Raw genomic sequence first — 19,547 nt, forward strand, 5'->3', positions numbered from 1 at the left:
ATTGAATGATCTCAAATTCACCCTTCTCTTCTGTCAGAGTGACCTCACAGACTCGCAAGTTTGTACCGCCCATGTCCAACGCGAGGTAGCTGCCCCTTTCGTGGCCATCGGGGAAGGCCATACACCAGGTAGGAATCATAGGCTGCCAAAATTAGTCGATCGTGCCCGTTATTAAATTGGATGCGACCCACGATGCTGCCTCCCTCCTTCGACAAGCCCTTCTTCAGCTCACTGACGAAGTGGTCTGAGATGTGCTTCAGCTTTTCGGTAGAAACCATAAAAAGCTCCTCTAGCCGGTCGATCTGAGCCTTCAAATCCGTTGGCATGTCCGCGAAGGAGCCTAACACAGTTATCATCCTGTTCCTCCATATGTTATAGCCATGGTAGGCGCGAACGTACCCTTCCGGGACGGGGGTTTTCTTGCACCGAGCACCATAATTGCGGTCTTGACAAGCGTCTAAGGGTTTTATTCGGTATGGATGCTGTCGAGAGGGCGGTTGCGACGCGATTTTACGATGATGCGTGTGGTTGGTCGTAATTCGTAGTTTATGGCAAAAGTCTGGCAGAGCTTGTCAGTGATTTATACGTGGGGCGGTGAAGCGCATGAGACGCGTGGGGTGTCGCAACAGCTTTCAATGTCATGCGCGGCAGTCAGAACAGGTCTCCGAAGCTTTAGCAGTGCTTTGGCGGCAAGAATATTGTTGCTTTTGTTGCAAAAGTCTGGAGCACGGCTTACTGATTATCAGATAATAACGAACCCCGCCTCGAAGATTGCTAGCTAGCTGAACAACGGCAAGGTCTTCAAGTAAGCAAAAGTTTTCTGGCTACAGCTAGGAAGGCGGCCAAGCAGTGGAAATTCAATTGGAAGATATGCGAATATATCGGTGAAGGTGTGTCTGCACAAACCTCAGGGATGTTTATCTAGGCCCCGCATCCCACGCCCATGGCATCTCCGGGAGCTGGCGCTATGACGCACGTCAAACGTGAAAAGGGAGCCGCGCAAGGGCCAGCCCGATCTCGGCTAAACCTGCTGCTCGCTACCACGCTAGTGGGTCGGTGTTTGCCCTCTTCCACTTCACACATGCTGTGGTTGAACATTTTGACTTGATCCCGTCACTCTATCCCTGAAGTCTTTGCCTTGCCATTGTGACCCACATGCAAATGATACAGCCACATATACCGCAAGAGGCCGCCATGCTTGCACTAAGGCATGTTACCATTGTTCGTCCTCATCTTGGGACGCCTTGGGGTATTGAGGCTCACAGCGGTACAATTCTACGGAAAAGCTACTTTGAGTCTGGTTTGCACGGAGTGACTCGATCTTTTCCTATTGTTCGAGTCCCTTGTGGACTTTGGGGAATACCCAAGCGACACGCTACTATTCCGACCTCAACTGGGACCTGTCAAGAGCTGGAGTGAAAGAGATGGAGCATTACACAGTTCAAGCGCATTCTTATAACCAGTGGATGCTATCTGCGGGCCCACGTGCAGCCCCTAGAAGCGACCCGCTCCCGCTCCCGCTATCGCCCTCGTGCTTGTCATGCTCAAGATGACTACTCTAACTGGAAACACCTCGTAGCAACTATCCGGTACCGTGGTAGAAGATTCACACTCTATGCTCATACCAGAGATCCATATGTGCTCCGACACCGCTCGTGTTAGTCATCACAACTCTCCTTCACCTCGACTGCGTCCACTTTAATTTCCGCAATTTCCCGATCCGAATAGCTGCCTGAAAGACTCGAGGTGAAGCTTCGTTTGCTCTGGTAGTGACGTGCTAACTTGCTCATATAAGACGTACTCGCCTCGCTCTCCTCAGCAACTCTTCAGGCTCAACCTCAACTAACCTTGTCACGCAGAGAGCAGCAGTGCCAGCAGTTTTGCGACTGAATACGAGCATTGTAAGCTGACAAGACCATCAGAGAGATCTTTCTCGTATACGAACAAACCAAATCGACCACATTCGCCTCCATCATCTGCGATCATGGCCAACAACAGTCAGGGTGCGTCTTCCCAGAACCTTGACGCCTTCCGCTGCCCTGAGAGCTAGTGGTAAGCTACAGCATCAAGCCATTACTAACTTCTGCTTAGGTTCCAGGCCGTTGCCGATTCCCATCAGGCCGCGGGCAGGTTCGCTGGTTACTGGTGGCTTCTATGGCGGCCGCGAGCACGCCGACCAAATGGCAGCAATGTTGGGAATGGGAGATAGAGAGAATCCTATCCTTGACGGCTGCAGTGGCCTACCTCCAAAGAGATCGTTCCTCGGCCCCGACGGTGTCTTCGCCTCTCGAGGTCCCATGATCCGCCGCTCCACACTTGCAGACAGGCTTGAGTTGGACGCACTTCTTGCCAGGGCCAAGGTCACCTACGATGGCCACGTCTACCTTCCTCTCACCGCCGAGACCATCCACCACCTCCTACCCTTCTTCAACGGCTCGAAGCCGATCGCGGACAAGAAGCTTTTCGAGTACATTATGATCGACCACGAGGTCAACAGCGTTCACGCCGACCACGTCGTTGCCTGCCTCGAGCGCATCGGCGAGCTCTGCAAGCATCTGCTGGTCATGTCGCCGGTCCACACCTCCGAGCTGGGCAGCGTCTTCAAGCGTGACTTGCTTGAAGTCAGCCCTGGAAACGACTGGAGCCACATTCTCAATTGCTTTCCAAACCTCGAGCGCCTGGCATTCGTGCACCCGATCCACGAGCCTGTCGATCTGAGCCGTGGAACCTTCTTCGCGCTTCGCACGGCTGTTGCCAACCGCCAGGCTGCAAAGGGGCCCATGGGCTTCAAGTACGAGGTTCCGAAGCAGATCACCAACTAAAGGCAATCCAGGTAGATCGCAGAATTGTTTTCGGAGTTTTTGGTGAATTGAAAGTGCCCGTGAAGGCATCTAGGATCAGATATCGGCAGGAAAGATACCCAACATGCGGCGCAAACAGCGCATCTTCAAGGAATACAAAAGTTCAACCCCCACGCCGATTCTTGATGCTCTGATTGTTTCCAGATTGCACTAACATACCTCGACTCTTGATGCTGTGAATGCTTCCAGGCTGCACTATCACGGTTTCGTCCCCACACCAACTCTCGATACCGTACATGTCTCCATGCCGCACCAACACATTCCATCCACCAATGTTACACAAAGCGAGCATTTCCAAGCGGACACGCACAACAACCCCAAATCTACGCCTGAGATGTCGTTGTCGGCGATGCACACACACACAAAGCCGCACGTTTCGCCCTTCGGCTCCCCGCACCGCATCGCGGACCCTGGAATGCGACATCCGAAACACCATCGGGACGAAACGAAACGACGACCGAAAAAAACACGCGACACTTCAGAGTATATATCTATATATATAAATCGAATATAAAACTGTTCATCTCGCCAAACCAAAAAAAAACTTTCAGAATTCCGCTTTTCGCCTATCAGATTCCCCCCCCCCCCACCCCCAAAGGACGGACGATTTCCACAAAACCAAACCACAATGGCAGCTCCCGGCAATGAATTCTTCATCCAGAAGAAACTGTCCACGCCCGCCGCGCACCACACATCCTTTGCGCAGCTGTGGGCCACGAAATGGCGCAAACCCGCAGAAATGGGCGTGTACCCGTTCATGTTCGGCACGGCTGCGGATTTCCTACCCATCGTCGCATCCCTGACTCAACGAGACGTAAAAGAGCCGTATGACTGGGACGAATACGCGCGGACCTTCTTCCCCACGGCGGAGAAATTGAAAAAGGTTGCAGAGCAAGCGGAGAAAGAGGGGGATGTGGAGAAAGCGAGTGAGTATTATTTGAGGAGTAGTGCGGTGTATAGGATAAGTCGGTTTCCTGCGCCGCGGAGCAATGTGCAAAAGGAGGCGTGGACACTCGGCAAGGAAGTTTGTCTAAAAGGTCTATCTCTTCGTCCCCATCCTGTGCGCGAGGTTAGGATTCCACATACGCATCGCGCAGAGGGGGAGGGGGATGTCGTTCCTGTATACCACCTCGTCCCCGAGAGCGCAAAGCCCGTCCCGGCACTCATAATCCTCACGGGACTAGATGGGTACCGCACTGAACTCGCCGTGTGGATGGAAGGCTGGCGCCAAGTCGGGATCGCGACTATCGTGCTAGAAATCCCGGGAACAGGTGATTGTCCCGCAAACGCCAGCGACCCTACCTCACCGGATCGTTTGTGGAGTAGTGTGCTGGATTGGATCGACGCGCAGGAAGGGTTGGACAGCAAGAAGACGGCGATGTGGGCGTTTAGTACGGGCGGGTATTATGCGATGCGCGTGGCGCACACGCATCATGAGCGGTTGGCGGGCGTGGTTGCGCTGGGGGGTGGGTGTCATCATATGTTCGACCGCAGGTGGTTGGATGAGGTGAATCATTTGGAGTATCCGTTTGATCTGGCGGATACGTTGGCGTGGAAGTGGGGATACGGGGATGATGTCGAGGCGTTCAAGCGTGAGGGAATGGAGAAGTTTTCGCTGTTGAAGGACGGGACGTTGGATAGGCCGGAGTGTGCGAGGCTGTTGCTGGTGAATGGCACCGAGGATGAGATTTTTCCGATTGATGATTATTATTTGGCGTTGATGCATGGGGCGCCCAAGGAGGCGAGGTTCGTGGAAGGAGTGAAGCACATGGGCGAACCGGCGAGTTTCTTCATCATTTTGAAGTGGCTGTATAAGTTGTTTGACATTCAGGCAGACCCGGTAAAGCAGATGCAGACGCTGCCGTTCAAGCCGAAGTATTAGTATCATAGAGTGGACAGGCTGATGAACCTTACGGTGCCGAAAGAGGGAAACATTCTGCGTGATTTGAGCATGCGAATGGTTGTTTTCTAAGCTTTTCTTTCCAGCAAAGCATGTATGCATATCTGGGTGCTTCGTCCGATTGTGAAGCATGTCTCATGAACCCACCCTATCCTGTCTCATACGCCAACAATGCTATGCAATAATCATTTGTGTGCTATAAATCGTTAGCCTTGTACACAAAGGCGTGCTCTTGTCAATGGCACTTACGAATGCCCTCCTCAGGCTTGGGTGTAACGTCGACGACCTCTGCAGCGGTCTTGGACTTCTCCTCAACCACGTCCTTCATGAAGGGGAAGGTGAGCACCTCCTTGATGCTGTAGTTGTCCTGCACAAGTCAGTAGGCGTTTCATCTAGCCCACGAGTATTACGCACTGTCAAGAACATGACCAGTCGGTCGATACCCATGCCCCAGCCACCGGTGGGTGGTAGGCCGTACTCGAGAGACTGGCAGAAAGTCTCGTCGATGAGCTGGGCCTCCTCGTCACCCTGGTCCTTCTGGTTCGCTTGCTCCTCCTATCTTTTCGTCAGTAAAAAGTAGAAGCAGTAGTGGGATTCGACTCACAAATCGCAGGCGCTGGTCGAAGGGGTCGTTCAACTCGGTGTAGGCGTTGCAAATCTCCTTCTTGCAAACGAATGCCTCGAACCGCTCGCACAGACTGTCCATGTTAGCAAATAATCAACCATTTCCGTGGAGTGACTCACCCGGGAATGTCGCGGTGGTACTTGGCGAGTGGCGACATGACCTCAGGGTGACCGACGATGAAAGTAGGGTTGATGGCAGTCTCCTCGATAAACTCGCCGACCAGCTTGTCAATCATCCTCGCGTTGGTGCGGGGTTCTGAGCAGTCGACCTTGACCTTCTTGAGCACGCGCTTAAGGAACTCGTTGGTCTCAGCGGTGTGCAGCTCGTTCGCTGGGGGGAACTTCTCGCCAACAGCCTCCTCGAGCGCGGGAATCATCTCGACCTTGCGCCATGGTCGTGCCCAGTTGACCTTGTACTCCTCGCCGCTCTGTGTGTGGAAAGTCGTCTCGTAGCTGCCAGTGACCTCCTTGACCAGCTCACTGACCATCTCCTCTGTCATGTCCATGACGTCCTTGTAGTCGGCGTAGGCCATGTAGAACTCGCAGGTGGTGAACTCGGGGTTGTGCGTCAGGTCGATGCCCTCGTTGCGGAACTGGCGGCCCATCTCGTACACACGCTCCAGACCTCCTACGACCAGCTCCTTGAGGTACAGCTCAGGCGCAATACGCAGAAACAGCTCCATGTCAAGCTCGTTGTGGTACGTCTTGAAGGGCTTGGCCGTGGCACCGCCGGCGATCTTGTTCATCATGGGCGTCTGCACCTCCAAGAAGTCGCGCTCGTCGAGGTACTTGCGCACGTACTTGACGATCTTGGAGCGGGTGATGAAGGTGTTGCGTGTCGAGTCGTTCATGATCAGATCGAGGTAGCGGTTGCGGTGGCGCTGTTCCTGGTCCTTGTAGCCGCTGCATCATGTTAGCATGTCCTGGCAGATGCAGTGGGCGTACTGACAAGTGCTCGGTCGGCAACATCCTCAGGCATGGGGTGAGCAGGATGACCTCGCGCGCAAAGATGCTCAGCTCGCCCTCGCCACCCTTCTTGGGGCTCGTCCGGCCGGGGAAGCCAATGACGCCGATGATGTCTCCGCGCTGGATGTTCTCGTGCTGCTTCTCAAAGGGCGTGTCGGCCTTGGACTCCTGCAGCTGGCACATGACCTGGATCGTGGTGCCCTCTGCCTTGCCTGGTCATCGTCAGTGCTGCCACTCTACACCACAACCACGCATACGCACAAACATAAAAGTGCAGCGCATTGGACGCGGACCGCTGGGTGATGACGCGCAGGCCGATGCGAATCTCCTTGTCGGGCTCCGTCTCGCCCTTCTGGAGGTGCGAGAAGTCGCGCACATAGTCGGCGATCTTGTAGTTGACGTGGAACTTGTGCGGGTAGGGGTTGGGCTGCTTGGAGGCCCGCAGCGCGTTGATCTTGTTGGAGCGGATCTCAAAGTATTGCTGGCACACGTCAATCGAGTTCTCCGTGGTGGGGGGGAGACGCGCACGTTGGGGTTCAGCTCCTCGACATCGTCCTTCTTGCCTTCCTTCTTGGGCCGCGCGGGCAACGCAGCTTCCTTCTCCTTCTTCTTCTCGTCCTTCTCGCGCTGCTTCTGCCGCCGCTTCAGCTCGCTCTTGGAGATCTTCTCGCCCGTCACGGGGTCCGTGTGTGTCTTGTCGGCGCTCTCGCCCGCGGGGGCAGCGGCTGGGGGCTGTTGGTCGGCCATGGTTGCGATGCAATGGTGCTGGCCGTGTCGTGTGGGCGCGTCTGCTAATTTATCGCGGGGTCCAACTTTTGCCATTGACTCACCCCGCCATTGACGCACCAAGGATCATCGTTTTTCCTGCCGACCTTGATCGCAACCACCGCAACCACCACAACCACCATGACTGTTGCTACGCCCTGCATCGAATACACACCCATTAGGCAGGTCAGGTGGACAATGACTCTTGAACCCAATTGAGCCAGACATCCGCACATGGGCATCGCTCACCAGTACGCGCATGACATCCGCAGAAAGCATGTCTACACTATTTTCCACCAACTCCGCAGCAGCCCAGTGGCAGCAACATATGCTTGCATGACTCCGATGCTTCCTTCCTTCCTTTCTTCCTTCCTTCAGGATCATGAAATAATCTGGTCGTCTCGATTTCAAATCACACGTCTTCGTCAACCTTTCCGATTCGTCCACTGTTTCAATCCCACCAAACATTTTGCATAACCCAGCAAATCCTTCCAAGAGATTCCACGTCTCAGGCACGTCGGATGCTGCCGATTCCTAACGGCCCGTCAGGGTGCCTCACGATGATACTTTCCTTTTGCAAGTCAAGTGCATCTCCTTGGGACATGGACAATTTCAGGCCCACAAGGTCTACGCAGTGTCGTCAAGCATCGCGTGCAATAGATTGCGCATCAACGACAACAATTCGAGTGCACATAAAGACAACCACCGCTAGAGCTGAACACGCCTAGCCAGCCAGCAAAGTCTGCCTTGCGAACCATCGATTCGTGAAGTGGTACCCGAGCCGCATGCCTGACACACCCTCAGTCGCAACCCGGACACCAAGATCCCACACTCCCAAGAGTGGCATGGCGCCAGAATATGAGCGTTTCAGTATATGCGCAAACAGTACGATGGAGAATGCCTCTGTACTTACTGAGGCAGATATCGTGTTCCGCATCACTTGGCTGCCTTTATACAACAGCTGCTTGTCCCCAGAACTCACGTCATCGCGAAACTCACACTCATTCCAAATTGCTGCAAGAGGATGGCGAACCTCCGCCTCGCAACATCATGGCTTCTACTAACTGTCCTTACCGTTGTCACCGCGCAAGAAACATACACAAATGCCGCGTGCATATCCGCCACACCAGCCATGAACGCATGTGCTCAGCGATGGGACTCGATACGCACTGAATGGTACCTCATGCTTTCTAATCCTACCCCTCTCCCACTTACTCACCTCCACAGCACAAAATCAAACACCCTCAACACCGTCTGGCCCGGCCCTTGTGAATGCGCATATTTCGCAAACGATCTCCCCTGCTTCGACGACCAAGCCCTCTGCGCCGAGCAAGTCTGGACACAAGTTCCGCAATGGTTCCGGGACGGCGTGAGCAGCTGCTTGATGAAAGACAGTTCATTCACCGTCCGCGCCGCCCTGGGAAACGCGAGTGGGGCTATGGGAAATCCATTCTCGGTACCAGATCTGCCTGGGAAATTGACGCGAGCGGTGGATGCGGGGATCGCTACTGCAACAAGTACACCTGCGCGGACGGGTGCGAGTGCGATTCTTCCTAGCGCTACGAGCGCCAGGTTACAAGAGGCGGAGGGACTCAGTACGGGTGCAAAAGCAGGCTTTGGCGCAGGCATCGGCGTGGTTGTTGTGATCATCGCGTTCGCAGCTGTCTTGATTGCACGGTCGCACCGGCGGAAATCTACCAACACAAACACACACTTTGGGGCACAGGATTCAGAGAAGTCGGTTGTTTCGCCCCCGGTAAAGAGAGCGGAGTTGCATGACCAGGAAAAGAGAGTAGAGTTACATGAGCATGCGCATGTACAGCCGGCGCCGGTCAACGAGATGCCAGGGACGGAGGAGAGACACGAAATGTGGGTGAGGGCGTCGACGTGGTTGGTTGAATTGCCGGCCGAGAAGTCTGTTCGGAATTCTGTTCGGAATAGTCGATTGGGAGGCTGACAGATATAAAACACGAATAAAGAAAAGCGATTAATGTATATAGCTTGCAGATTCTTGTAGGAATTGCCGCAAGGCTGACCCTGGAGTACACTCTTTTGCCAGTTGCGAGTATGATATGAGACAAACTTCTTACAGAAAAAAGGGCAACCAATCTTACAACTCAGCTCGTTGGAATATCTTCCTTGCTCTTTCGAATGCATTGAAGCATTTGCCTGCGCATAATTACATGGGAGCAGCAGCTTCGGTCACGTGTTGGAAAAGACATCGTATCACACCTTCCTCTGGTACATTCGACGTCACGCTGGCGCCAAAGAACACTTCCAACAACATCCCTCACATTGCCATGCCACCACAACCGCGATCACCATGATCGGCTACGCAACGTTCCAACCGCTATCGCGCGTAAACGCTCACCATGCCTAAGCGCGAGAAGCCCTTGCACAGAACACCGATCATCAGCACTGCAAGCATGGAATGCCCGTTACGGGCAGTGAACCTGCACCGGCAATTAACCATGAACGAATAGCCATGAAGATGGCATTTGCGTGCTGCGATGCAGGGGCGGCAGAACATTGTCCCAATCATCAAGACGTGCTTGCGACCCCACCAAATGTCTTCATGCAGAGGTCTGCGGGTGCAGGAGGAATACATTGCATGCGTTGAAGGGCTGAGTGGAATGGATACCGATACTTCGTATTGCGACGATGGCTATTTTCATGGCAGGCTGACTGTGCGGTGCGAGTGCAGATCGCAGTGGGTACTACGGTGGCTTGGTGGCTGATCGATGCCACACTGGCAACATATTAGTCAAACCTCAAAGGCGCGTCGAGACTCGGACATGACGTCTCGGTCACACTATCACGAGCACAGTCGCGCGCGATGGGAGTTCATCGGGTTTCGCAGTGCACGAGAGCCCACGTTGTCGAGGTGGCGATGGGGCTGCTGTCGTGGGCGCTTAGAGTGGTCCCTGGGAAGGCCTGCAGAGACATCACACCAACTGGCGAATCAGAATGCATATCGCCATCGATTCCTCGGACGCTATTCGCCCCGGCCGTCTTGGGGGCTTCCCTCCCGCCCGACAAGACTTGAATACGCAAAGCTGAGTGGTCGACTGCCCTGTCGAGCCAATATGCTAGTACAGTGCCCATTCGCTGCATACTCAATGCTTCGAAGGCTGACATGCACTGGCTGGCCGAGCTGGCGGCGCCGTTTTGCTCTTCTCATTCGCCTGCATGCTCCATTTGCTCTCTTCGAAGACGGATCGGTAGCACGAGGCACCTAGAGCCGTCCTGTGCAGCCCATAAGTGCTGGTAGCCCCCGCCACCGCACGCTGCCGGCCTGCATCGACTACCATCTGAGCGTGCACTGCTTGACTGACTGCTGTATTGCAAAAGAGAAGGACCCATTCGCACCGTTTCGATATCGCTGTCAACGTTCACATCACCGCCATGTTCCGATTTACCGAGCTTGTGTTTGTGGTCGCCAGTTGGTCGCTTGCTTCGGCCCATACCGTGATCGTATATCCCGGCTGGAGAGGAAACAACATCCACACAAACGGAACTGTTTCGCCCACCGACCCCAGCATTCCTGCCGGATCGCTTGGAATCAACTACGACAACGGCACATATGGCTTCCCATATGGCATGCAATGGATGTATCCATGTAGGTTTATCATTATCGCACCTCGCTGGCTAGTCTTGCTAATATCGCAACAGGCGGCGGTCTGCCCATGTCGCAAAATCGAACAAAATGGCCCATCAAGGGCGGTGCGATTTCTATACAGCCAGGATGGTTCCCCGGCCATGCTAGCGCGCAATTCTACTTCAACATGGGCTACGGCAACGAGCCTTTGAACTACTCGCACTCCATCATGAACTTCGCCATCTCCGGTCCTTCAAACCAGCAATACGAGGGTACATTCTGCATGCCCCAGGTCCCACTGCCGCTCGGTTACGAACCTAAAGTTGGAGACAACGCCACCATCCAGGTCATTGAGTTGGCGCAGCATGGCGCATCGCTGTACAACGTGCGTATTATCTTGCAGGAGCTCATGCATTTGTGCTAATTCATCATTGCAGTGCGTCGATATTACGTTTGCGGAACCACAAGACGTCGAACCAGTCACGCCAGATAACTGCTTCAACTCGACTCAGCCCAGCCAGAAAATCGGATTCCAGATGCTTTACACAACGACAAGTTCGCCGGCGCCACACAATGCCGTCATGAACGTTTACGCGTCGATACTCATGCCACTACTACTTATTCTCGCAATGTGTTGTACGGGATTGTAGAGCGAATTTGGGTTGGACTGGGTCGTTGTATTTAATTGGGCACATGGAGTTTTGGGCGTATTAAGATATCCTCCGGTCTTTTTCACAGCGACTGAGACGCTTTTGGTCATGGACTTTCATTACTACCGAGAGAGAGGTTGCAAGTGGAGAGGAGCTGTATCCATCGTACAAAAATGTACATTGATCACCTAACACGTCGCTTTCTAGCTGGTCTAACGTGAGATTCTGCTGCGCTGATGCAGTCGTGCTGATGTCCTGCATGCACATAATCGCTGAGTCCGAGACTGTGCTGACAGCTAACGATTGGATGGCTGAATTCATCACACAGCGATAATTCCCCCCTTCCTTCCCCAGCCTACCAAACCAAAAGAATTCCAAATATGACTACAATCTAGATCCCAGTGTATCACTCTAGTGCTGCGAACTCTACACCACACAGAAGTGACATGTCAGAACCCTCCATGACTCGCGCTAATCGTTAGTGTGTCCCCTGCACCGAACTCTTCCCAACGCCGCAATTCCCTACGCGCCCACTCTAACCATCCGCGATATTGACATTTTAGGCGCCCAGCAGGAGCAAGCCGCACCTTAACTCGACGACTGCAAGTCGTGCGACGTCATCGATCTTGCATGGTGCCGATGTGCTAGAACAAGGTGATGGCTGGGCAAAAGACAAAGGCGCGGGTGAAGAGGCGGGAGGTTGAGAGTGGGGATGGGTGGACGGTGATTACGCATGGACTGTCTAATCTCAAAGTCCGCGGGGATGAGAAGGAGAATGGGAAGGGAAATGCGAAGGGGGGGAAGAAGAGTGTCGCGGGTCAGGTGCCCAATAGTACGGTCAAGGACCTGACGGCGGAGAAATTGCTGGCTGAGTTTGAAATATTGCAGGAGCGTTGGAAAGGGTGTCCTGTTGCGAGACAGATGCAGGAATTGTTCAAGAAGAGGGAAAAGGTGGTGAAGACTGCGGTGTGTATCGGCATTGGCAGCTTCGCAAGGGATTGGGAGCAGAGGTGGAGGAGTTTATGGCAACTCGTGGCTTTTGTGCATGTTGTAAGGCTTCTCAGCGATGACAACGGTATCACGACATACGCGCAAGATCCTGCGTTTACGACGTTGGACATGGATTTTCTCAAGCTGCTCGACATCACGACGGTACAGACGGGAATCGAGAAGCACATTTCGACTGAGAGCTTTGTGTTCAGTCCGTTTGTCGATTGGTTCCTCCTCCTACCCATGTTTCTGAAGGAAAAGGACCCAGCCGTGTACGTGGGCAACGAGATCCTTGACGACTACACCACATACGCGCAGACCGCGGAGAAACAAGCGAAACTAGACGAGTGCAACAACATCGGCGCGACATTTCTCTTGGGCCGGGAGAAGCAGAAACTCGTTGATTTTGAAGGGCATGCACATGCATTGAACGGAATGGTGGTTTATTTGAAAGAAGACGAGGATGGGGAGGGCGACTAAACAGCTCCCCAACGCTCCGCAAACCGATCATCATTTGCGTTTACGTTACGCTCGTACTCACTCCTATCCGCAACAAACTGCGCTATGTCCTCACCAAACACGTCTGCGATCCACGCGAATGCCAAATCAATGCCTGCGGAAATCCCGCTGCTGGTCCAGATATTCCCGTCAACGACCCAGCGGGCTTTGGGCACCCATTGGACGGCGGGGTGCTTAGCCTTGACCTATCCAAAGTCAGCACCCAGGCGAAAAGGATGGGATGGGATAGAAGGGACAAGACATACCTCATTAAAAGCCCTCTTATTCGTCGTCGCCCTCCTCCCATCCAACCACCCCGTTCTCGCGAGCACTTCACTCCCCGTACATACCGTCAACATCCACCTCACCCCTTCCGGCCCCAAACTCTTCACAAACTCCACCACCTCCCTGACATTCTCTTCTGTGCGCGTGCCCAGCCCACCCGGCAATACAAGCACATCCAGACCCAGTTCTCTTGCTTGCGCAAACGTGTGCGTCGGCACGATGCATGCGCCGGAGCTTTGCATGGCGTGTGCGGTGGAGATGGGGGAGATTGTGGCGCCGAGGATGGAGATTTCGAGGGGGTGTTGTTGGGACAGTAGGGAGAAGGCGTCGAGGGGGCCAGCGGCGTCGAGGAGTTGGAAGCCGGGGAAGAGGATTATGCCGATTTTTGTGGGGAGGGGGGAAGACATGGCGGTGGTGGTTTGAGACAGAGAAAAGATTTAGCCAAGGTGTTTAGTTGTGGTGATGATGTTGTGGTATTGGGAAGTGTGGGTTTGGTGTCGAGTGTTCAAATAGGCGGGGATAATATGTTGTGTTACTTGATTGTATGCTGGAATTGAATTGAGACTTGGATAGATCGCAAACTCAAGTAGGGTTCTATTAGTCAGCTGCGGGGGAGCACATTCCTGGGCAAACGGGATGTGGAAACGCTATACACGCTGTTCATACGCGTATACTTGACCGTTCGATGAACCACTAGACATACGCTTCCACGACCGAGAATGAATCACAATGATAGCTACAACCTCTACACAACCCCATTCGGCATGCGCAAGCCCTTCTGATCCTGCTGCTCCACTGTAAGCCCAGCCCTCGCTCTCTCAATCCTCTCCGTGCTCAAAAGGTAACTCCGCGGTATATCGCCCTTCTGCACCATACTCTCCTGTACATCTGCAAAGTCCCTGCCCTCCAGCTCTGCAAGCAACATATCCACAACCGCCTTTCCACACAATGTGCCGTTGGGCATACCATGTCCCGTGTACCCGCCACAAAGCCACAGCCCTTCTTTCTCAGGCACTTTGCCAACCCACGGATGATCGTCGCGACTGTATCCCATGATGCCAGTCCACTCAGCCGCGGCTTTGAGTTCAGCAAGTCCCTCCGTCTCGCCGTCGAGTTCGAGGACTTTGAGGAGCGCGCTGCGCAGATAGGCTGCGCTGTCTTTGTCAATGATGGTGTCGTCTGATACGCCGATGGTCGGTAGATGGCCGGCGCCGCGTCCGCCGCCGAACATCAAGTGGCCGCCTGGATTCGGCACACCCGAGTATGGGCGCTGGACTAGGTAGTCGTCGTTGGTCTCGGGCTGGTTCAGGGCGCCGACCATGCCGTAGGAGTCTGGGATGATGGTTGAGTTTGCGGGTGGGTATAGAGCAGACATTTCGCCGCGCACGGGGACAATGAGGTCTGCGAAGTGTGGTAGGAGAGCGGATGTGTAGCCATTTGTTGCGAGGATGACGTTCTGCGAACTGATAGTGCCGCGAGGCGTAACCAATGTGTGCGTCTTGCCGTCTTCCGAGGTCTTGATTTCCTCGACTGGTGTTTTGGTTTGCAAGTTGATCTTCCCCTCCTTCACCAACTTCTCGAGTATGAATGTGACGAGCTTGTATGGCCATAGACTTGCTGCGCCGGCTGTGAGAGTTGCGCCGACACATTCGGAACTGACGCGGTGTTTCTTGAGCTCAGCTTTGTCCTTGATGATTGAGACTTGAGCTGCAACATCCGGCGATGATTCCTGGAGTTGAGCGATTTCCTTTTCGGCTTCGGCCATTGCGCCCTCCGTCCAGAAGGTGCGGCAGCCGTATACAGTGCGCCATTCGCAAGGGACGTTGTTCGCTTCGATGTAGTTTCGTACGGCGGCGACATTGCGGAGTTCGAATGCAGCTACTTCGGAGCCACGATCCCAGAGGAGAGGCTGACAATGGCCGCCGTTCTGTTTTGGAGATAGTTAGACTTGGAGGTCATGATGCGGCGGACGTCGCCGTTCTGGTGTACAGCTGCTTATCACAGTCTGTCTGATCTGTGACTTACCCGTCCGGTGGCGCACCAACATGCCTCCCTAGCATCGAGCACAACAATACTCTTCCCCTTTGACCTTGCATCTTCGCTCAGAAATCTTGCAGCGGATGTGCCAGTTATGCCGGTTCCCACGATCACAATATCAGCCTCAGAAGGCAGCTTCTCGGTCGTTCGATGCCCCAGCAAGAATTTGTTCGGCTCGCTGTGCCAAAATGAATTCGTTGATGTTGGGGTTGGTAGAGAAGCGCGTGGATGCTTCATGGTGATCGGTATGGAAATCAAGGTGGGGTGGATGCGTAGTGCTTGTGGTGGGTTGTCGAGGATATAAACGTGCCCGTCTTATCTTGTGGGAGATGGTATCAGACGCTATATGACTATATACACATGCTCTTTCGGAATGAGTACGTGGTTCAACACAGTGTAGTAGGCTCGATGGGGTCAGATGGTGTTATGGAGGGGCAGTGGGTCATGCTCGGAGTAGCTATGGGTAGCTATGAACGCCGTGGAGTCACTCAGTCGTCTCGAGGCACTCCGAAATCGCGAATTGTCATTGGAAGACTTTATCATTTTCGCGATCGATTTCGTGACGCATATCGTTGCGGATGCAGGAACACTGCGCAGCAGGAGCCATGTAGGTACTCGACGGAGCGGTGTGGTATTGGTGGGCTACGAAGTATACCGAATTTCGGAGGTCAGGGGCGCGACTCAGATTTGCTTATGTAAAAGGGTCAAGGACTGTCAAGTCGGGACATTCTCCACCTCTTCCACATGAACTGATCGACATTATCATATCTTGTTAGTCTTGTATTCGCCATATTGCAGTGGATTCTGTACTTGAAGCGGCTTCCAGAAGCTTATTCAGGAACGCGAAGCGGTAGGGAGTGACGGCGCACAGCAACTTTCAACACACGATCAATTTGCAGCATGCATTTACATTCAGCTAATATACATATCCTAGAGGCTACAAAATACTTTGCAAGCCATTCGAGCCATGCCGAGACTGCATTGAACCGTCTTTTCCTACTCGTCAAATTTCCTTTCTCATTATTTCCTCGTTTCATAACAGTCGTTGATGGGCTACCAGACACTCTTGTTGTGTGACACCTTCCTGCAGTCATCTAGCCCAACCATACCAAGCAGTCACAGACTAGCTTGTGTACCCTACTTGCGACGGTTGAGGAGATCTTTCGCAGTCTCCGTCGCCGACCATCCACCAAACAACCAATCATTCGAATGCCGGCCACGCCACATATCGCTTCCGCTTGTGCTTCGCCTGCTTGCCGATTGAAGGCTGGGTCGTACAGGTGTAGTAGGCGAGGTCGTTGTTGATGTTGAAGTGTTGCGGTTGTGCTGGGCTTGCGCGATCTGTTTAGGCGGCGGGACCATGGGTGATTTGGTCCGCTTGCGCGACGCATCGCGAGACCGACTTCTCGAGCGACCGCGAACGCGAGCACTGATGGCGCCAAAGAACTCGGTTGCCGCACGCGATGTGGGCGATGTTGGGGAATTTGAGACAGACATGTCCGATGATGATTGCGATCCAACTGTATCTGTGCGAACAGGCGCGACAGCCTGGAAGTTTGATTGCGAAGTCATGATATACGAGGTATTGTTTGTGTGATCGATGGCAAACTTGTATGAAGCAGTAAATTCGACACTGATCCAGACGGGCGTAGGGCTTACTCAAATACTTCTTCCAATGGCACTTTGGATCCAAACAGGACACATTATCGCATGCGGCTCAATCTCTAGACGAAACCCAACACTTGCACCACAGTCACTCACCTTGGCTTGCATCTTCAACTGTGTCGGTGACTCTCCCCACCAAAGTGAACACCCAACCAATCATTTTTGCGACTGGCCATGCGGGGCACCAGTTCCTTAGGCAAACTCACCGACTTCCTCGCGGTCTAGAGTCTCCACAGAGACATGCAAGGCCAACGCACCCTTACCGAGTCTATGTAGAGCTCGATGTGCGAGCCAATCATGTCGTACGGCTGTTTCGAAACAAGGCTTTGGTGACACTCTGGAGCCTTGCATGTGTTCGGTCTGCGTTCTTTGTACTGCAGCCTTGTCCGTCGGCAGGCAAACCCTGCCCACCGTGAGGGACGCTGATCGATTTCGTTGAACATCCTCAAGGCCTCCAGGACTGGTTGTCATGTTGCATGATCGCCAGAGATCAGCGTGATGATTCCTGGTAGATTTGCAGCAGTGTTATCCAAGACCACTGTAATGGCTTCGGAGGTTCCGTGTCGGGTGCAATAAATGCGCATGTGCATATGTACACCAAGCACTCGGAGGTGGCCGCTCCAATGCGAGTTCCTTATCCAGATACATGACGGTGATACCCCGCGCATTGTGTCACACTGGCAAGTCGAGGCATGGCCAAAAAAAACAAAGCAAGACTGAAACAGAGTTTGTGAAACTGGCTGCAGTAGTCTGTCTTGATTGGGATGGGATTGTGGGGTCGTGGTGGTGACCGGTCAGGGTCACGTGCGCCGAATATTCATGTCCACCCACCAGCCAAAAACAACCGCAAAAAGAAAGTTCACAACTTTGCAATCGATGAGAAGGATGTTGTGCATCCTCCGGGAGTCGAACCCGGGCCAATTGCTTGGAAGGCAATTATCCTACCGTTGGACCAAGAATGCTTGATGGAAGAGAAGCCATTCAAATATAATATGTAGTTGTGCAGAACTAACCAACAGCATCATCTAGCAACATCTTTCAAAGCATCTTTCCCAGGAAACAAAGTGGACCACCAATAATCTATCTAGGTGGGGCGAGTAGAAGAGATGTGTCAAATTTTCAGGCACCTCTAGTCCGCTTCAGTGACTAGCACATCTCCGCTTCCGAAGAACCAGATTCCGACCAACCTAACACATGCAAGTATAACTACGAATTACTATTCATATCCCCACTGTTCCTACACATCTTTCAACATTTATGTCTTCGAAATTTTCGCAATCATTCTCGAGGTGTAGAATAAGCCGGACACAATCAGCACAAGAAGAGTACTACAATAGTCTGGGGACGCTGACAAACTTGCGCATTAACGCTGTGAGATACCTGAGGGGAGTCTTAGCATCCGCAAGATAGGCTTGAGTAGTTTTCATCATGGGCTAAAAAGGAGTACATGCATCCGAGACTTCGTCCGGGCTTTCTCGTAACGGGAGGGTCTACCACAGTTCCTAACGGTACCGCGTCCGGAGAGGGTCTTGATATGATTCCAACTCTATATATGTACAGTTATTAACCTCTTGTCATCGGGGTGACCGGGCTTTAACTTCATACTGTACCACCCTTGAGGCGTTGAACTCATTCCAGCCGTTATCTACCAACACTCTATCAACGCAACATTAACACCATCTCCAGCGTTACAACCCCACCACTCAACCTCACACCTACATAATCAACCCCCCACCATCCGTCCTGACCATACTCCCCGTAACATTCCCATCCCTTAACAACCCTAAATAACTCTCTGCTACATCCTCCGGCCTCCCCGCCCGTCCCGTCGCCAGCTTCTCGCCCATACTCCTCATCATCTCCTTCCTCTCCTCCTCGCTCACCCGCCACAGCTCCGTATCCACCACGCCCGGACTCACGCCATTGACCTGCACACCCAATTCATCAGCACATCCCTCCCCATCCTTAAGATTGCAGGGTATTGGGGAATACTCACTCTCACGGGCTTCAAATCCAGCGCCAAATTCCTGACCATACTATGCAACCCGCCCATAAATCCCGCAATCACATTCCACCCTGGCATCGGCTTCTCGCTGATACTGCCCGTCGTGATGGTGTAGCTCGACGCATGGCTGTCCTCGAGATACTCGGGCAGGTATTTCGCAAGCAGCAGCGGCGCGAAGAAGCGCACTTGGCCTGCAGCCACGATGTTCGCATATGTCATGGAGGACAAGGGCATTGTGGCGAGAGCGTCGCCGGCGGTGAAGATCACGTGGTTTAATTTCCCTTTGAGGATTTCAACGCTGCGTTTTAACACTTTTTCCAGCTCGTTTTCAAGCGTTGAGGGCTTGCCTAGGTCGACGGTGACGCCGTGGATTGCGGATTTCTTCGAGGGGTAGGCGGTTGCAATCCGTGACACGGCGGATTCGACGCGTGTGGGGTTGGAGGAGGAGAGGACGACGGAGGCGCCGTGTTCGATGCATGCTTCTGCGACGCTGAAGCCGATGCCGGAGGATCCGCCGATGATGAGGATGCGGGAGGATGTGAGTTTGGAGGTGTATTTTATTTGGTCGGACATGTTTGGGGTAGGTTTGCGAGGAAGATGGTGATGTGGAAGAGATTGGGGGGACTGGATGTAGGAGTGGGTATGATGCACGAGGGATGGGTCTAGGTGTATCTTTATATGAGAATGGTTTAGGTTTTCTACA

General features: G+C 53.4%; 11 protein-coding genes and 1 non-coding gene across 12 annotated transcripts; 5 read left to right on the plus strand and 7 right to left on the minus strand.

Annotated features, from left to right (window-relative positions):
* Positions 1 to 44: 44 nt before the first annotated feature.
* SNOG_09535 (hypothetical protein) lies at positions 45 to 436 on the minus strand (the record flags this gene model as incomplete). The annotated part of the gene is made up of 2 exons (XM_001799773.1): positions 45 to 340; positions 400 to 436. The coding sequence occupies 2 exons, from the start codon at positions 434 to 436 to the stop codon at positions 45 to 47; spliced, it is 333 nt and encodes a 110-aa protein (XP_001799825.1).
* Positions 437 to 1,984: 1,548 nt separating this feature from the next.
* On the plus strand, positions 1,985 to 2,822 carry SNOG_09536 (hypothetical protein; the record flags this gene model as incomplete). The annotated part of the gene is made up of 2 exons (XM_001799774.1): positions 1,985 to 2,003; positions 2,131 to 2,822. 2 exons carry the CDS (start codon positions 1,985 to 1,987, stop codon positions 2,820 to 2,822), a joined length of 711 nt encoding a protein of 236 aa, XP_001799826.1.
* A 667-nt stretch (positions 2,823 to 3,489) lies between these two features.
* Positions 3,490 to 4,743, plus strand: SNOG_09537 (hypothetical protein; the record flags this gene model as incomplete). The annotated part of the gene is made up of 2 exons (XM_001799775.1): positions 3,490 to 3,787; positions 3,959 to 4,743. The coding sequence occupies 2 exons, from the start codon at positions 3,490 to 3,492 to the stop codon at positions 4,741 to 4,743; spliced, it is 1,083 nt and encodes a 360-aa protein (XP_001799827.1).
* A 166-nt stretch (positions 4,744 to 4,909) lies between these two features.
* Positions 4,910 to 7,098, minus strand: SNOG_09538 (hypothetical protein; the record flags this gene model as incomplete). Its single annotated transcript, XM_001799776.1, has 8 exons — positions 4,910 to 4,935; positions 5,011 to 5,128; positions 5,176 to 5,316; positions 5,366 to 5,459; positions 5,506 to 6,288; positions 6,335 to 6,563; positions 6,613 to 6,832; positions 6,880 to 7,098. The coding sequence occupies 8 exons, from the start codon at positions 7,096 to 7,098 to the stop codon at positions 4,910 to 4,912; spliced, it is 1,830 nt and encodes a 609-aa protein (XP_001799828.1).
* A 1,042-nt stretch (positions 7,099 to 8,140) lies between these two features.
* SNOG_09539 (hypothetical protein) lies at positions 8,141 to 9,073 on the plus strand (the record flags this gene model as incomplete). The annotated part of the gene is made up of 2 exons (XM_001799777.1): positions 8,141 to 8,292; positions 8,344 to 9,073. The coding sequence occupies 2 exons, from the start codon at positions 8,141 to 8,143 to the stop codon at positions 9,071 to 9,073; spliced, it is 882 nt and encodes a 293-aa protein (XP_001799829.1).
* A 1,382-nt stretch (positions 9,074 to 10,455) lies between these two features.
* On the plus strand, positions 10,456 to 11,364 carry SNOG_09540 (hypothetical protein; the record flags this gene model as incomplete). Its single annotated transcript, XM_001799778.1, has 3 exons — positions 10,456 to 10,735; positions 10,789 to 11,099; positions 11,152 to 11,364. The coding sequence occupies exons 1-3, from the start codon at positions 10,522 to 10,524 to the stop codon at positions 11,362 to 11,364; spliced, it is 738 nt and encodes a 245-aa protein (XP_001799830.1). The 5' UTR covers positions 10,456 to 10,521.
* A 657-nt stretch (positions 11,365 to 12,021) lies between these two features.
* On the plus strand, positions 12,022 to 12,834 carry SNOG_09541 (hypothetical protein; the record flags this gene model as incomplete). The annotated part of the gene is made up of 1 exon (XM_001799779.1): positions 12,022 to 12,834. The coding sequence occupies one exon, from the start codon at positions 12,022 to 12,024 to the stop codon at positions 12,832 to 12,834; it is 813 nt and encodes a 270-aa protein (XP_001799831.1).
* On the minus strand, positions 12,831 to 13,544 carry SNOG_09542 (hypothetical protein; the record flags this gene model as incomplete). The annotated part of the gene is made up of 2 exons (XM_001799780.1): positions 12,831 to 13,058; positions 13,203 to 13,544. The coding sequence occupies 2 exons, from the start codon at positions 13,542 to 13,544 to the stop codon at positions 12,831 to 12,833; spliced, it is 570 nt and encodes a 189-aa protein (XP_001799832.1).
* Positions 13,545 to 13,882: 338 nt separating this feature from the next.
* On the minus strand, positions 13,883 to 15,411 carry SNOG_09543 (hypothetical protein; the record flags this gene model as incomplete). The annotated part of the gene is made up of 2 exons (XM_001799781.1): positions 13,883 to 15,064; positions 15,163 to 15,411. The coding sequence occupies 2 exons, from the start codon at positions 15,409 to 15,411 to the stop codon at positions 13,883 to 13,885; spliced, it is 1,431 nt and encodes a 476-aa protein (XP_001799833.1).
* Positions 15,412 to 16,063: 652 nt separating this feature from the next.
* Positions 16,064 to 17,310, minus strand: SNOG_09544 (hypothetical protein; the record flags this gene model as incomplete). The annotated part of the gene is made up of 3 exons (XM_001799782.1): positions 16,064 to 16,832; positions 16,936 to 17,007; positions 17,046 to 17,310. 3 exons carry the CDS (start codon positions 17,308 to 17,310, stop codon positions 16,312 to 16,314), a joined length of 858 nt encoding a protein of 285 aa, XP_001799834.1. The 3' UTR covers positions 16,064 to 16,311.
* Positions 17,311 to 17,730: 420 nt separating this feature from the next.
* Positions 17,731 to 17,801, minus strand: SNOG_16608. Its single transcript has one exon. It is a non-coding gene; the product is annotated as a tRNA-Gly (tRNA).
* A 753-nt stretch (positions 17,802 to 18,554) lies between these two features.
* SNOG_09545 (hypothetical protein) lies at positions 18,555 to 19,417 on the minus strand (the record flags this gene model as incomplete). Its single annotated transcript, XM_001799783.1, has 2 exons — positions 18,555 to 18,767; positions 18,836 to 19,417. 2 exons carry the CDS (start codon positions 19,415 to 19,417, stop codon positions 18,555 to 18,557), a joined length of 795 nt encoding a protein of 264 aa, XP_001799835.1.
* Positions 19,418 to 19,547: the final 130 nt, after the last annotated feature.

The sequence above is a fragment of the Parastagonospora nodorum genome (assembly GCF_000146915.1).
Source record: "Parastagonospora nodorum SN15 chromosome Unknown scaffold_15, whole genome shotgun sequence".
Taxonomy (NCBI): Eukaryota; Fungi; Ascomycota; class Dothideomycetes; order Pleosporales; family Phaeosphaeriaceae; genus Parastagonospora; species Parastagonospora nodorum.